The sequence below is a fragment of the Petaurus breviceps genome, unplaced genomic scaffold (assembly GCF_028583685.1).
Source record: "Petaurus breviceps papuanus isolate PSGF00001 unplaced genomic scaffold, PetGlider_PUasm1.0 181, whole genome shotgun sequence".
Classification (NCBI taxonomy): domain Eukaryota; kingdom Metazoa; phylum Chordata; class Mammalia; order Diprotodontia; family Petauridae; genus Petaurus; species Petaurus breviceps.
In genome coordinates this window covers 13,268,442-13,286,175 of record NW_027185784.1, presented here as the reverse complement: position 1 = coordinate 13,286,175, position 17,734 = coordinate 13,268,442, and the positions used below count along the sequence as shown (strand labels likewise).

The following is a 17,734-nucleotide window of genomic DNA, read 5'->3' as shown; positions in this document are numbered from 1 at the left end:
GAAGGAAGGAAGGAAGGAAGGAAGGAAGGAAGGAAGGAAGGAAGGAAACGAAAAGGTTCATTTTTTCTTTGTCTCCTATCCAATGCTTGCTGAAACATTTGAGTGTTTTAACAAATAGGAAAGGTGCTCAGTTGTGTGAGTTGTAGTACCTCACCCATCCTCACCCCAGATAATATTACCCTGGCCTAATCCCTGTTTTCTACAATATAGATTCATCAGTTTCCACAGTCAGCTTGTAGGTACAGGCAAGGAAGCATGGTATCTCCAGTAAATTAAGATCTACCTAAATATAATAGTAATTGTGTGTATTAAATTTTAAGCTGGGATAGTTTGGTGTAGAGGAAATAAATCAGTCGGTCAATAAGCATTATGTGCCAGTGCTATGAAGACAAAAAAATTAAAGTTATCCAGGGAGACAACATGGATGTTGTGTGTTATGTATGTATGTATATATAGAACGGATAAATAAATGCAAGGTGGGTAGAATATAATATAAACTGTCTATAGTATCAAGTCATTTGCAAAGAGCCCTAGACTTGGAATCTGAAGGACCTGAATTTAACTCCCTGCTGAGGCAGACCTTTGGCCAGTCTCCTCACCTTTCCGAGTGTGGTTCCTCTTCTGCAAAATAAGTAACTAATCCTTTTACTGCCCACTGCCCAGGGTTGTAGTGAGGAAAGCGCTAGAGATCCCTAACCTGAGAAAGGACTTCTTGGATCTGCGATAGAAGACGGTTGCTGGCAGCAGTCACAGTGCTGCAGTCCTAAGGATCCCCCATACGCTAAGAGCTGTTAATTTGCACATTTATTTAATATTAATCCTTTAATCTGAAGATGCTAATTTTAAAAAGAAAAAAAAATCTCCCTGGGGCCGTGTGTTCCAGGAGACTCGTTTGGGGAGGGAGAGCCAGTTCTGAGCCTACCCTCCTCAGCCAAAAGCCCAAACTCCCTTTTCTCTCTCGACACCTCAGCCGCGGTAGATTACCCGGGTCTTCCCGCGCTGGCAGGCGCGAGTCGTTGCGGAGTGGCAGCTCCACTGCCCCCGCACACAAAGCCGAGGACAGCTCTGCGCTCTACGGGGCGGCGTCTCGCGTTGCCCCTGGCAACCATTGAGCAGCGTCTCGGACTGAGCTGACAGCGGGAGTGAGCTGGAGTAAGCGGCGCCGCTGTTGGTCCGTGGGAGGATCCGGACCAATCAGAGGAGAGGTCCTTGGAAGGCCGGTAGGGGAGGTTAGAGGTAGGAAGAGGAAAGTAGAGGCGGCAAAGGGGGAGGAGTCGGTAGCGGCTGGAACCCGGGGACTCGGTCAGTTGGAGGAAGATGTCTTTCCGAGGACACATTGGGGATCCTGAGGTAAGGGGGAGTCCCAGGCGGCTGGAGGAAGGGCCTGTGGCCCGCGGGCCGGGAGCAGGTTCCACGTGGGCTCCTGGGGACTTCCGCCGCTGGGTGGACAGGGGGCTCCCAGAGAGCCAGGATGATGCGGCGTGAAGAGCCCCGAACCCCAGGAAGGTGGGGGGAGGGATGCTGTTACTGAAGGGAGGACGAGGAGGAGGAAGAAGGGGAGGGGAGAGCGGGAGGGGGCTGCTGGGGCGAGGAAGGGAGGCCGCTCAATTCCATTCTGCAAGCTTTAGTTAGGAGACAAAGAAAAACGAAGCAGACCCTGCCCTCGAGGAGCTTCCGCTCTGCCGGGTGGGGAGGCGGGGCAGATACACCCTGATTCCAAGAAGGCTAAGACAAAAAATTAAAAGACAAAGGTTTGCTGGGGGCTCTTAACAGCTGGTGGGGTCAGCAGTGCCCCCAGGCAGAGCTGATGACGTTTGAACTGAAACTGGAAGCGGGGGAGGGGTAAGAAGGGAATGCATCGCAGGAAGGGGGGCTGCAGGGGCTCCCTCTTTCCTGTTTGAGGATGGTGTGCCAAGTGACTTAAACTTCATGTTTTAAGACTGTCCACCCGAAATACTTTTTAATGTAAGGTAACTCTAAATAGATCCACTTTTAAATTGGTTCAAAAGTCACTTCCCTTAGTGGATTTTGTCCTAGTATCAGAGAGCTAGGTGAGAAATATTGGACAAGAAGGAAGATGTGATTAAAATTTGTGGAAGAGTAAATCTGTTTCACTGATTGCAAACTATTTTAAAATGAACAAATCCCATTGGTCCTGTTTTGAAGTGAGTTGTCTAAATTGGTTACCAAATCCTATCCTCTTATACTTGACTCATCTTTCCTAAATTCAGACTCTTGTTACCACAGGCCCTGAACTACTGAAGTGGCCTTATTGATCTACCTTCTGTTAAGATACTCCCTTCACCAGCCCATCTTTTCCAGCAAACCAGTTTAATCTTAAGATGCTACTTTGATTACTTGACTCCCTGACTCAGAAACCTTCAACTAATTCCACCAGAATAAAATCCAAACCCCTTAGCCTGACATTTAAGACCCAAGAAAACTTTGCCCATTTTCAATCTCTTATTTCTCCCGAACCAACTTTTCATTTCAACCAGTCTTAAGCTTTCTAACATGAATTGCAGCATTCTCCCTTCTCTATCTAGCCTGTCACTGTAGCCAGAATATGGTACATTGAAATATGGTACTTCTACTCCTTTCTCCCAAATAAATTTCTATCCTATAAAATTCAGCATGAATGCCATCCATCTTTATCTATGAGGTCTCCTGAAAATGATCTCTTTTGCCGATGAATCTTATGATTCATTAGAGAAGGGAAGTGTAAAGCAAATTACCATTTGAAGTCCCAAGGGTGATAGGTTGTTATTAACCAGGGTGAGGAGGGAAGGTTTCATAAAGAAGAGGAGATAGTAATTGTGTTAGACTTTAAAGGATAGGTATGAATTCACTAGATGAAATCTGGGTTGGGAAGGAAGTATTCCAGGAAGAGAGAGCAGGGTAAATAAATAAGTGCAGAGATGGCAGAGTACTTTTGGGGGTAGAGTTGTTGAATTACAGCTATAGTATATGAAGAGCGTTCGGGTTGCTCTGGAGACCCCAAAATACCAACACTGTCCTGTGAATGAATTTGAATCAAGTCTTCTCAGCCAAAGAAAAGTAAAATTTAATAAAAGTTCACTTGCATTAGACACAGAGTAAGTCTGTGCTAGGTTGTTCTATGGGGCTCTCACTGTTCTATGGCGCTCTCACTATTCTATGGCGCTCTCACTATTCTATGGCGCTCTCACAAACATGAAGACAAGACAGGGCCTTATATACAGAAGGTTGTGGGAGGAATCTAGGGATGGTCTAGGGGAGGATCTTCAGGAGGAGTTAATGAGGTCCAGGAGTGATTAAGGGTGGGAAGCCACCTGAAGACTACAGACAATGGTGGGCTAGGCCAGTTATTTTGATAGGCTTAAAGGTGGGAAGTCTAGTTACTGTGGATTAAGTGAGGCCATGTGAGAGCTGACCCTAGGAGTCAGCAAAGGCCCAACACACATTGGCTGTGTGTCGCTGAGCAAGTTAAGTCACTTAGTTTTAGTATACCAGACAACTCTCTAAGACAGGTGTTATTAAATAACTTTTTTTGGGTCCTGGGCCCCTTGGACATTCTGGGGAACCTTTTGGACCCATTCTTAGAATACCATTTTTAAATTAATAAGATACATGAAATTACAAAGGAAACAGGCTATATTAAAATAACAGTTAACAAAATGTTAAAAAAAAAAAAAGCAGCCTTACAGATCTTAGGTTAAGAACCCCTCCTCTATAACTTTTAGCTTACAGAAAATTTAGCTATCTACATTTGTAGAGGGAGCTTCCTCAACCAGGATTTCCCTCTTCTAATGAAATCATAGATCTGGACACATTCAGTAATGGGAAAAGAGAAAAGAAGCCTTGTATTTTAAGGGAAGTGTGTGGATTTCACGTTAACCTGTCTCTTACTTGTTGGCCTATATAAAGCTGTGCTATAGTCATTCACTTTAGTGTCCCCTGCTATAGGTGACTTACCTGCCCAGAATGTTAGCTGCAATTTCCTAAATGTTTGCATTCTCCCCTTTCCTGTCACCCTCCTTTTTCCTTTAGCACATTTAATGTGGCTTTTCTTTTCTTCCAGTTTCTGACCAAAAGGATTCCACAGAACCCAAAGTATCAGCATGTCAAGACTAGACTTGACACTGGTGAGTAGGGATTAGAACTTTGGAAAAGTCATGGTCAACTTAGTAAATTGCTTAATGGCAAATAGCTGAGCAGCTAATTGGCAGGAGCTGGTTATAACTGGCAGGATTCACAGTTAGAACCTTCTGACCTAGCCTTTCTGAAGTCTGACCCAGGCTATATCCTTGATATTTTTGTGGGATTGGGGTCACTTTATTCTTTCCCATAAAGTGGAAGTTAGGAATAGCACCTATATTGGTGTTTAAGTGATGGAGAAACTGAGGCACCAAGAAGTTTCATACTGTGCTCATTAAATTGAAGAGCTAAAACAAAATCTAAGGATCTCATCAACTTTTCTGCTTCATAGTTAACATATTTCTTCCCTTAAATTGGAAACACTGTGATACCTATGTAAATATTTGCTTTTCAATCATTTGAATGTCTGCTGTTTGAAAATATCCCCTGGTGTTAATATATTAACCATCCCATGGAGATGGTTTTTCTGATGGATCATGGTCACAGTGCATGCTGATGCCCACAGTAGTCATCCTCTGCTGGGACTGAGGAAGAATAGTTCATGAAACACAGGTGTTCACTTAAATCTCTTCATTTAGTTTGCCCCTTCCTTATAGTGCTCAATTATGTACACAGTTCATTGCTTGAATAGACTTCAGGGTTTTAAATAGGACATGGTACTGCAAGCTACACCTTCTGCCTTCAACCAAGGAATTCAGTGCTTTGTAAATAGTCATCCTTACAAAATCCCTCATGGATGGAGAGATGAACAACATCCCTTCTTGTAAAAAATTGGAAAATTGAGGCCCAGATACTTGGAATCCTGACTTCCAAGTCCAATATACTTGGTTTCCTTTGCTGTTTTCTCTTTTCCTGTACTTCCTTCTATCACCCAATACCATCAGCTATTCCATCTCCACCTGTCTGTCTAGGAATGATGACTAAGCTACACTTCTGGAATAAACCTTTCTGTGAGGTCTGCACCCAAATTAAGGACATTTCATTTACTCTGAGATATGCCAACATAATGGAGTTCTGTACAACCAAAATTTTAAAGGTTGAGATTAATTTCAGATGGATATTTTTTCCTTTACATTTCAATGTCATATATTTTCAGAATTTTTCTTTTTCCTGAAAAAAACATCTCAGAATTATTATTTCTAGTAAAGGAAATTTCCTTCTCTCCCCATCAGATCAAGACAAAAGTTTAACTCCGTAACAGTATTTGTGAAATTCTTAATTTTTTGTAAAGGAGATGCTCATAGTTGAATTTTGTAGTACACATCAAACCCCTACATCCTTCCACATGATGATCTTTCTAATAAGCTATCTTTTAATTAGCTTGATTATGGTTTGGGGGAAGCAGATGTAATTATTTGCTTAAAACTCAAGTTTGGGTTTTGGGAGTTTTTTTAAGGCAAATAAATTGGAATGTTTTTACTTTAATTTGAGTTCTTTTATTGATCTGTGAATTTTGTGCCACATGAAATGTGGGCTTCAAGTACACCAGAGTGACCTGTCACTCCAGGTGTAAATAGGTTTAATTTAGGGTTTTAGAGGACTCTCCAGTCAGAGCAGTAGAAATAAGCACAAGGCTTAATGAGCATTTCAAAATCCCAGGCTAAATAGATGGGTCTTCAATTTTTTCTTACAAACAGTGGGCGATTCAGATTAAACTCAAGAGGTTATGAATTCCGTGATGTTGCCTCCTGTCTTCAACAAAATTATCTACTCCTGAAATCTTCAAAGACCTCAGTCTTCCTCCTGGGTAAAGATTCTTTTTTTTTTTTCCTCTGTATTTCTGAGTCTGCAGTTCACTGGAACATAAATACTGATTTGTAAACAAAGCCAGAAATCTCAGATTTATTTTGAACCTCCAATTTTTTTTTCCTATGTACTTCATAAACCTAAGAGCATATCACTAACTTTTAAGAGTGTTATCAGAGCATCATTAATTGGACTCAGTCAGTCCCCAGTGAAATTTCTTCTGTATTATTCAATTATCCTTCCAGTGTTCTCATGTTTTCTCTTAATTATTTTTCATGAATTCCTACTCTGACCAGAGCTGCAGCCTCATTATTCACTTACTCATATAGTCTTTAGTCACCACCTTTATCTTTTTCTAATTTAGAATTTTTCTAACTTTCCAGAATACTTGATCTCTTGAGTCTTCTGCTTTCTATTATCTTCCTCATTCAACACTACACTCTTATCTCCAAACTTTCTTCTTCTTTGTCTAAATTTCTGCTAACTGGAGTTAATAAAAGAGAACTGTTCTCCCTTTCATGATTTCTACCCTTCCAGAACAGAACAGTTCTTTTCAGAGAAGAGAAGTAGAGGAATAGAGATATATGTCAGTAACTGGCGTCATGCCTTATAAAACAGTGCTCATGTTAGGGCATCACTGCCTAGAACACTTTCTTATCTTATTAGCAAAATGTAAATGAGATTCATGTTATAGGAAATAACATGGAAAAAAATCTAATTAAATGATTAGACATATCTAATAAATGAGAACCACCCTTGACTGAGTCAATGGAGAAATGACAGATTTTTCTAATGATTTTAATTTAAAGATTTTGTTATTTGCCTTATCTTCCCCTTAGATTGTAAACTTCTTAAATGATGGGCACCAGAAAGGTCATTGGACTAGTCATCAGGATACCTGTTAGTCTTGACCTTGACAAGAACTCATTCTTGGACTGTCAGCAAGGTCTCAGTTTCTGAGGTCCCTTTCTGCTCTAAAATTCCGTGATTATCTGATCTGTGTTATATATTCTGAAGCTACTTCAGAGCCCAGCACAAAATTTGGCACTTTAAAAAATGCTATAAAAAATTAAAAAAATAAAAATAAAAAATGCTATAAATGTGTACATAGTTAAAAAAAAACAACCCAATATACAAAAATTCAAACTTAAGTACCTTGTAATTTATGGTGTAGAATCTTTATTTTTTTTGTTTTCAGGCATTACTAAAGGAATTGTTGGCTTTAATAACAATTTACCTTTATAAAGTACTTTCATGATAACAATCCTGTGAGGTATAGGGAGTGAAAGTATTCTTATCCATTCCCATTTTATAGATGAGGAAACTGAATCATAGAGGTTGACTTTGCACAATCACACAGCTAGTTTGAGACCCAGAACTTGAATCTAATTCTTCTGACTCCATGTGCAGGCCTCTTTGAATTATATATTGTCTCTGTAGTAAATTTCATTCATCGAACACATTCATGTAAATGCTTATTATACAAGGGGCACTGTACAAGAATTAGATAAGACATTATTGTGGAGCTTAAAGTCTCATAGAGAAGATATGACAGATATATAAAACTATGAGACAGTTCATAAGAAAATACAGAGTACAATATGAAGTCTGAATGGGGAAAGCTTATGAAAGGATTGGGAAGTCTTCATGGAGGAGATGGCATTTTAGATGAACTCTGAAAGAGATAGACTTCCAAAATATGGAGTGGAGATCAGGGAGGCCATTTTAGTCATAGGAAATTGTGGAAGTGTACAAGTTGGGTAATAGTCAGTTTGCCTGGAAGGTAGTGCCTTTGGAGGGGTGGAAACATGGGAAAGATACCATATTGTGGAAGGCTTGGAATTCCAAGCTAAGGAGCTTGTCAAGTAAACAATAGGGAACCTTCAGAAAGTTTTGAGCAAAGGAATACCATGACTCATCTATGTAGAAGGAAGATTAATCAGACATTGATGTTATGTGGTGTTTTGGGTTTTTGGGGGGGGGGTTAAGAGGGGGAAGGTGAGGCATGGGGGGGGCAAGAAGACCAGTCACAAGGCTATTGCAACAGTCCAGGTGTGGGTAGCAGTACTGTACTAGGGTGATAACAGTGAGAATAATGAGGATGGGGTACATATTTGAAATATATTATAGAACCAGAATATACAAGACTTAATTTTAGGAGGGAAGGAATAGGAAACACAGAAAACACCTTTAGAGTTTGGAACAAGGGAAACTGTGCAACCCTATCCCTGACAGAAATAGTAATGACAGAAGAAGCTCTGTTTTGAGTCCCATTGACTTAATGCTACAGGAAGGTGGCTATTCTTGAGGCACTTGGAAATGAAAGCCCAGAGCTCTCAAGGAAAGTCCAGCCTGGAGACAGATTTGGAAGTCACCTGTGCAAAGTGTAAATAGTTGAAGCTTTGAGAGGGAATGAGATGCCAGAAGGAAAATTGTTGTTGAAAGAAAGGAGAGATGGGGTTGGGGAGCACCAGCAATAAAGGATCTGGAAACCTGCTACCTATTGTGAACAGAGGGCTGCTGTAGGAGACACTGGAAGGAATTCGAGGCTAAAACATGCTCTCTTCTTTCCAGCAGTTACTGTAGCGAGGGAGATGTTATACCTACTTTATAGACAAAAATTGCTATAGGTGTTCAGGAAAGGAAGGGATCACTTCTATCTGGGGAGACTTAAGAAAGGCATCAGAGGGGCGGCTAGGTGGCGCAGTAAGAGCTCTGGCCCCAGAGTCTGGAGGACCCGGGATTGGTTCTGGCCTCAGATGCTTAACACCCACACAAAATAACTGGCTGTATAACCTTGGGCAAGTTACTTAACCCCAATTGCTTAAAAAAAATAAAGGCATCAGAAACAATGCAGTGTGCTCAGGGCTGGTGAACAAAAATCCAGCTCAAGGGGAAGCATTTGTATAGAGGAACAATAGGAAATTAATTGGAAAGATAAGTAGGGGATGGATTGTAGAAGCCTTATATGTCAGGTAGGACAGATTTAGGCTTTTTACAGTAGACAGTAGTTTTGAATAGGGGGCTCAATAGGACTAGAGTGTTATTTCCGGAAGATTAATCTAATGACAGTCTGAAGAATAGGTGGGTGCAAGGAGAGCCAAGAGACTGGAAGACCAGTTAGGAGGAGGCATGGTGGTGCTTTGGGCATCAAGTAAAAAGGGACCAAAGTAGGGCAGATGTACTAAAATGTGAATCATCTGACAAAAAGTCAGTTCAGACTCAGTCCTTTAGGAATGCCTCTTTCTCAAAACAGGATGTACAACTATTAACATAAAATGGGTCTTACTGCCAGTTTCATTAATAGAATGTGCTGACCACAGAGCTCTTGAATGGACTGAGCCAGTATGCTAGGTCATGCCCAGAGCCATCAGCAGAGCCTTAGTGGGGCAGGCTGGTGGGATGCTATCTCATCAGAGTCCTACTTTTAGATTATGTCGGTATAAATATTTACCTGCTTAACCTCACTGAGATCAAATGAGATATAGCATCTTGTAAAGATATACCATCTTTAACCAATGTAAACATGAGCTATTGTTATGATTACTCTTATTAAATAGGACAAAACCAGATTCCTTCCTTAGTCCTACAATTGAAACAACATGCACGTGCATCACCTTCCCTTTTTTGCCTCTCACCTCAATAATGTTTCTAAGATTCTGTATCCTTGAGGGAATGCTAAACAGCTTCTGACCATTGTCCTAGATTTTGGTTTTGGTTTTGCAGTGTTTTTTTAGTGGCCTTGAAAGGCTCCTCTTCTTCCCCCTTGTGTAAAATAACGGAACAGCACTGACCTAACTCACAGGGTTGTTGTGAGGTTGCTACAAATGATTGTAAAAATATTTTATGGAATTTGAAGTGCTATGTACATGCTCTGTGTAACTGTTTAACAGTCATTTAATAAAATTAATAAATGTAAGACGATAGAGCAATGGGTATAAAACACTTTGTCAGTGGAAAATGCTTTATAAGCCATGTCCTGGAAAGCATCACTTTCAATAATAAAGACTGTATTCGATCTCATTCACTGTTGTTTTCTTTCTGTTATGTGTCCTGGGGAGCTTGGAGCACAAAGTGACCCTCACCCACTACTAGTGAGGTAATAACGCTTGTCCATAACAGCCTCACAGACTGTGCACATTTTCAAAATTGTGTATGTAAGACCCCGAACTCTTTTACAAAGATGAATTTAGTGAGCTAGATTAGAAACTCAGAGACTCTGAGTTCTGATCCTGGCCCTACTGCTTCTCATCATGTGAACCTCAGCGAATCTCTTAACCCCTCCCCTCCTGGTGCCTCAGTTTCCTCATTAATAATTTCCTCAATACGAGAAGCATAAAACTGTAATGTTTCACCTCATGGCAGAATAATAATAGGATATATAATTACAGATGGCTAAAAATCACTATGTGTGGTGCTGTGCAGACAGCCCTAGATGTGGAGTCAGCAGACGACTTCAGAACCTGGCCCTGTCTCTTAAGCTGCCAACCCTTGTTGAGTTTGGGAAAGTCATTTAATCTTTCTGGGCCTCAGTTCATTTGTAAAATCAGAGGGCTGGAAAATTGGACCCCTAATGTCCCAGTCCTAAATCCATGATCCTATAGGAATATTGTCTCTTCCCCTTATTATAGGAATCAGTCTCACCCTTGCCTCAGTGGGATGGGAAGAAGGTTGTTTGGGGACAACTTCGGAATTCCTTTGGAGTGTTTTCTATGTGTGGAAGACCAGTGTTAATTCTAGGACTGTGTTTGGGTGGGTTTCAGGCCTATTCTAGGCTTGATTCCTAAATGAACTGGAAACTTCAGGAAACTACTGAACTAATAAGAGGTGTCTTAGAACCTTTGGAGTAGAAATGACTTGGTTCCAGACCAGACTTCCCAAGGTTTCTCTCAACTAAAACCACTCCTTCCTCTATAATCTACCTGGCATAGACTGAACCTGCCCTGGGCAGGACCAGTAGGGATATATGACTTGGTGTTAACATGTGTAGTAAAACTTGATTTTAGGTTAGATTTTGTGAAATGACAATATGAAGTATTAATGATAACTAAAATAGACTATTTTATGTATATGTCTAATGAATCTCCTGAATTTCAGAGCAAGGAGTGTGTCTGTGCCTTTGGCCCAAACCTGAAGCCTAATTTAGAGGGATTCTTCAGCTGTCTGTTACTGCCATATTAGAGACATTTATTTTTTCTCAATTTGTCCTGGTTAGTCTCCCAAAGGTATGAGTACAAACTATCCTCAGGTAAACTTTATAAAAGGGGAAAAAAATCAAAAGCTTTTTTTTTCCTTTCCAGACAGTAACTACTTGCTGAATTGACCTGAAGCAGACCCAGTAAAAAATGGCAATGTCTGATTGAGAGCAAAGATGCCATCCATTCACTAGAGTGACCCTGGCTGGCCTACTTTTAATATTTGAAAACTTCCCAAACCATCTTGGCTAGAATTCCCCTCATACTGTAGACCCAAGACTCTTTACAGGGAACTGGATGTGATCCACTGTAGTGGTAAATCTTTTGTCCTAGAAAATCCAGTCTTTTTCGGACTTGACAAAGCTGTGTGTGGTTCAGATCACCACATCAGCCTGACTTCTAGAGAAAAGGAAACAACGTGCAGACCCAGGTGCAGGCAACACTCTAGGCATTCAGAGGGTGATAATGTCTGGTCCTCCCTTCTTGGCATATATTTCCCCAGAGAAGGATTACAGTGGAATAAGCAGCTTGGACCCATGACTTCACTGGTATGGAGTACTCCCAAGTGAGGAAACTCCTCTGCCTACGCAAGTTGGCACTTCCTTTGCAACTTAAGAGGTTCTTCATTGACTTTGCCTGGGGAGAGGGTGTCACACGGCCAGTATGTGTCTGTGGTGGGACTCCATCCAGTCTGATCTTCCTGCCTTCAAATCCTGCTCTCTATCCACTATCCTCTATGGTAGGATGAAAGGGAAAAAAAATAACTTTAAATCAGGGGAAAAAAAGTAGATAAAACTTGTCTAAGTAGTATCTTTCATCTACTGTAGGGAGATAAATCTGGGGGCTCTAAATATTCACAGGTTGTGTACCTATGGCATAAGCTATATTTTTCTAAAACATTCCCCTGACTCTTAATGAATAGTCCACAAGAAAAAAAGCTTGTTTACCTAGAAGAGCAAATTTATCTATTATTCAGAATTCTAATGAGAGGTGAGAAGACTTAGAACAGTTTTGTTTCTCCCTCCCTTATTCCATTGTATCACTTATTTTCATCCATTGAATATCATCTAAAATCTTTATTCTCTTTTTGTAGGTAGCAGTATGACCAAATATACTCAGAAACTAGAAGAGATTAAAAAAAGTAAGTAACACTGAAGATTTGGGGGAATTGAGGTTTTATAGTTGCTGTTTACTTTTTAATCCTTACTACTTTGGTTCTGTGAATATTCATGTATTGTCAGTTTGGGGTTCTAGAAAGGATAGGGGAGGGAGGTTCTGTGTATGAGTGTGTGAGAGAGAGAGAAGGAAGGAGAAAGTCTAAGAGATATATAGGTATAGAGACTGAAAGAGATATACAAATAGACAAACTAAATTATAGAAACCCAGAGACAGAGAAGGAGGAGGCAGAGAGAGAAAAGGAAGGAGAGAGAGAGGAGGTCAGGGGGAGAAAAGGAAAAAGAAAAGTAGGGGGAAAGAGGAGGAGATGGGGAGGGAGAGAGAAAGGGAAGGAGAAAGAGAGAAGAGACAGATTGGGAACCAGAGGTGCCTGGCACCTTGGAAGCAGTTGCAGGGACCAAGGGCAGCTTGGAGGCTTTGTCCTCTGCCTATGTCATAGTTACTCCTCAATGACCAACCCACACCTCTGGTTACTTTGAACAAAACGTCAGCCTGTACAATTGGGGCCTGCCAGCTCCAGGCCCACGGTCTTTTTTTTTTCTTTTTTTCCATTCTTTAGGAGGAAATTCATGTTGAGAAGTAGGTTATGGGCTGCTGGAATGATCACTAGAATCATGAGGACAGTGTACTGATGACAGCACTGCCTAAGACTGCCCTTAGCAGCTTGGAGCTAATTGCTTAACTCTCTCCTATCTGTTTCTCCATATTTCAGAGAAGGATAATAATCCTTTATGTGATTTTTTTTTTTGTATGGCAAACCATAAAATATAACTGAAGTGCTTTGAAATCCTTTAAGGTATTATTTGCTTTTAATTCTATTCCTGGTCTAGTTTTTCTCTGAAAACACGCCCAAAGGCAAAAGCAAAATACTGTCTAGTATATTGAATGGGATGGTAATTTTTCATACTAGGTACAAAGCTCTTAAAAATCTGACACACCAAGATCACAGTTAACACAGAAGTTGAGGGTGGGGGGCAGTCTATTACTTCCCAACATAGTGTTAGTCGTTATTCCCAGGTGGGAACACTGAAGTGTTTATAACAGAAGAATAGTCAGCTAGACAAAGCAGAGAGATGCCTTGAAAGAAAAGCCCGACTCACTCGCTTATTGATGGCCATTCCAGACCTGGGCCTGAACCAGACCTATCTTCATTCTTGACGGAAAAAAAAAGATTGTATGCCAAGAAATCTGTACAGTCAGGGCCTGTTTTTCTCTCAACAAAAACCTATAGATTTAAAAATCCTGTGTTTCTGTGAACTACTAGTGACTTGGCCAAACTTCTTGGGTATAGTACAAAAATTTTTATCACTGCATTTTTCCACTCTATAAACTTTTTTTTACTATCTTCTTAATATTGATTGCTTTTATTTTTACTTTGCATAGTTACACTCTCTGGAGGGCAGTCATTTTTATAGTATTTGTTCATAGACAACTTTCTCTTTAGGGGCCATTGTTAAGACCGGCATTTAGAAGAATGCCCTCAAGAAGAACATCTTGAATGATTAAACCTTTCAAAATCTCTCTTACTCACCCTTGTTTCCTTTTGGTCGTGTGGTTCAGCTGGTGGGATTTAAAGCAGGTTAAGCAATGTCTGTGTTGGCTTGTAGTCTCTTATTCTGTGGTCCACTGAAAGTACTTCACTGTAGACTTTGTGGAGAAGATACTCAAATCTGTATTGGAATTTTATCATCCTAAGAATTTTTACGTCTAGATTGCTTAAATCCCTGTTTAAAAAAAAATAACATTTTAATTGTAAGTGTTGCCTACAGCATTGTTTCTTTTGTAACAAAATTTTAAATGGAAATTATATCCCCAAAGAAATACCTTTGGAACCGAGTACTTGAAGATACTTCCTTCACTTTTCCTCTTTAGAGTTATGGGATTTCCTTTTAGCAAGACAGGAGGTAAATATCATCTTGTTCCACACCACTTCGTGCCGATTACCTGACTAGAATTACTTTAAAATCTGTTTTTGGAACTAAGTTTAGGAAGATGTTTCCTTTGCTTTCCCCTTTTAGAGTTGGAGGTTTTCTTTTGAGTAGAAAGGGAGGAGAATGTTACCCCTGTTCCACAACACTGTGAACTAATCATTTGACTCAGATTACTTGAAATGCCATGTCTTTCTGTTGCTATCTCGACCACAAACCTTGTTCTGTTGCTTCCTTTGATTTCAGCCTTCCACTATGAGTCTCATTTCCCTTTCCTAATAGCCAACTCAAATTGAACACTCCAAACACAGAAAACGCTTTGTCATTTGAATATGCTTTCAGCGGTACCTGGGTGAAATAAGGACTTTGTGTCTATTGGCTATTTATAAAGCCTCTCCTTGATTTCTCATGGATAGATGACACTGGTTGGATGCTGCGTGAAACACCCTGGACAATCAATTCCCTGTGCTTCCAGTAACTTGAGAGTAGCAGACTTAGAATGCAAACTTACTGGAAAATCAAAACTTGATACATTATCTGAAAGTGGGATTATCTGTCTTCAACACAGTTTTGAGAGAAGCCACATTAGCAGCAGGTCCATTTTTAAAGCTGTGGTCGCTCTTGGAAGGACGGGCTGTTGGGGCTTTTCAAGTTATAATTTTTTTTTCATTTTTAATTTACTGTAAATATTTAGGCTCGGTCTTATATCTTAATAATAATGTCAGAAAGTCCAAATGGCGGGTGTCCTTCTAAACCAGAACCAGGTATGTGGCCAGGATGCAATAAGGCAATGTGATTTTTTTTTCTAGTACTTTTGTCTAGAAAAGTGCAAATGTTTTTTTTTTAATTCTCTTTTTCTGAGGCTTATGCCAAACATTGAAGGATGGATTGTCGGAATCTGTTTTCTTGATGACAGCAGTCATCATTTTACTTAAAGGAAATTTCAGGTTTTTGTCCTTTGGATTCAGGATATGAAGGACAGTAGAAGAAGCATTTCAAAACTATGTTACCACTCCAAAAGAGCATCACTGTTGCCACAGTGCAACTTGATTTAAAAGCTCTGGTGTGACTTTGACTTTCTCTATAGATTGATTTCAGTACTAAGACTTAACCTCAATGATTTTGCAGAGACAATGGGAATGGATTAGTAGGATGCTGTGTATTTGGTAAGTTGGATTTTTTTTTTTTAGAGGCCCAGCCTTTTGGACCTATGTTCTGGCAAGAATTAAGAGTTTGTTTTTATCCAGGTTGCTGAATCAGGAAGGGGCTACACCTTAACTTTTTTAGCTTGTTATATAGGAAACCAAGTTTCCGGAGCAATTGCTCTTTTAGGATGTTTGAGAGCCAGGGTACTCTAGTTTCCAATAAGAAATAGCCTTAAGATTTTACTAGAAATTTAATTAATAATATAATTACCTGACTGTTCGCCTTATAACTTTCTATCCAGAGTAGGTATTCTATTTTTGCATATTGTTAGATCAAAACTATTTTCCAACAAAGTAGTTGCTACACCCATGCTAGGTTTTCAGACCATCCCTAGAAAACAATACTAATTCCAGGTATATAATCTTAAATAGGTTTTATCCTTCTTTATTAGTAGATGCCTTGAATTGATGCACCATTTGTGGTCCAGTCAAAAGTAGCAATTGTTAACTGACCTTGAGTAATTCTCTAGTCTTGTCTAAGGTGTCATAATGGCAAATGCAAAAATTCATGAAAGGGGGAGAATTTAATGTCTAAAACTTGATGGCTATGACCATCAGAGAAATCCCAAAGGGATTTGCTCTGTGTCTTGTGAACCTAAACTTAGGTGGAGTATGCTAGATTTCCAGTGATTGAGTTTGGGATCTTGAAACTCTGCTATAAAACATGTAGTTGATTTGATTTGATTTGATGAAACTACAAACATATGAGCCTTTCAGTTGTAACTTGTTGAGCTCAAAACTGTCAAGAGACCTCTTAATTTATATCAGTACTTCATTTATGGTTCTTAAGTGGGATTAGAGAGAAGAGAAAACTAATACTGGCAAAGCACCAATTGCTGCTTCATAAATAATGCCCACTTATAAAATAATACCCCGTCTCCTGGGCAGAGATTACACTCTTAAGATCTTAGCAATTTAAATTATCCCTCCATAAGCTTGTCTTTATTGAGAAACAATATACATTGGTGACTGCAAAGAATTGACTTAGAACTGAAAAAATACTTGTTCATTCTTGTTTTTCAGATTATAGATACAAAAAAGATGAGCTTTTCAAGAGACTGAAAGTTACAACTTTTGCCCAGTTGGTGAGTTTGGTTGTCTTTTGTTGGATTTTAAAACTACTACTTTGTACAATGTCATGAAATGAGCTTTCAGATTTGGAATCTAATGCTTGATAGCTGGTTTCTTCCACTGACTCTTATTCCATGGCTAGGACTGACTCATTTTCTTCATATTGTGTATGTAATTTTATTTTTCCATTTGGTATCTTGTGAAGTACAGTGTCGTGCTTTCTACTTTGAAAGTGACCTAATTTAGAGTTTGAGGTTTTCATTTTTCTTGTACATTAGAGTTAATAGTTAAAATCTAGATCACCAGATCTTCCCTGCTTGATTTAAAACAGTGTCCGACTCATAGGAACAGGGACCACTAATCCATACATATGGGTCCCTGTGGGCTGCATTTTGAATTAGCTTTAAGAATGTGATATTACCTGTGTTTTATTGTATCTTTGTTTATTAGTCAGATAATTCCCAATTACATTTCAATCTGGTTTGGATCATGCTTGACTTGTTTAATGCCTCTGGTTTGAGACATTTGTCTTGTCAAAGCAAGATAGGCCAGATGATCTCTGAAGATCCTTTCCTTTGTTGTCCTTAATTTTGTGATCCTTTTTTGGTTCTTATTTCTACTGTGTAAGTTTTGCCACCTTAAATAAGTCACATACTTTATGCCTTAACTCTTTCAGCCTGAAAAATGGGGATGAATCAGCCACCTGAGTCAGAAAACAGGAGTCATGTATATGAATTATCAGGTCCATTGAGCTAAGGTCTAAAAAAGTGCTTTGAGATCTTTGAATGAAAGCTAAATATGAGAACAAATAATACTGTAATAATTATATTTACTGTAATGCCAAGTCTTAATTATATTTACCAAATGCAATCCTGTCATGCCACTGCAAATAATATTATGTTAGAATTAAAATAGAAAGGATAATATAGTGGCAAAGCTGCTTATGTGGTGCTTCTATGGAACCCCTTTCCTTGGTCTCTCAAGTTTATTGTGGAGTATTTGAATTAATTAAACCAACAGGTCATACATTTAGTGCCAGGCGTTATGCTCGGTCTTAGAGATAAAAAGACAATAATGATATGGGCTCAGACACTTAGCACCCACTCAAAAACACCTGGCTGTGTAACCTTGAGCAAGTTACTTAACCCCAATTGCTTAGGGGCAGCCAGGTGGTTCAGTGAGTAAGAGTACCGGCCCCAGTGTTGGGATGACCTGGGGGATCAAATCTGGTCTCAGACACTTAGCATCCACCCAGAAACACCTGGCCATGTAACCT

General features: G+C 39.7%; 1 protein-coding gene across 5 annotated transcripts in view; it reads left to right on the top strand.

Moving 5' to 3' along the window:
- Positions 1-1,198: 1,198 nt before the first annotated feature.
- CEP41 (centrosomal protein 41) overlaps positions 1,199-17,734 on the top strand; it is a 26,965-nt gene continuing 10,429 nt past the window's right edge. For 2 of the 5 annotated variants that reach the window (XM_069087227.1, XM_069087226.1), the window contains exons 1-4: positions 1,199-1,350; positions 4,061-4,124; positions 12,172-12,219; positions 16,411-16,472. In XM_069087227.1, the coding sequence (XP_068943328.1) occupies positions 1,318-1,350; positions 4,061-4,124; positions 12,172-12,219; positions 16,411-16,472 (207 nt within the window). In that variant the 5' untranslated portion in view covers positions 1,199-1,317. Of the gene's footprint in view, positions 1,351-4,060; positions 4,129-5,774; positions 5,885-12,171; positions 12,220-16,410; positions 16,473-17,734 lie in introns of all 5 variants that reach the window. The other 3 variants (XM_069087231.1, XM_069087229.1, XM_069087230.1) reach the window with 3 other exon arrangements.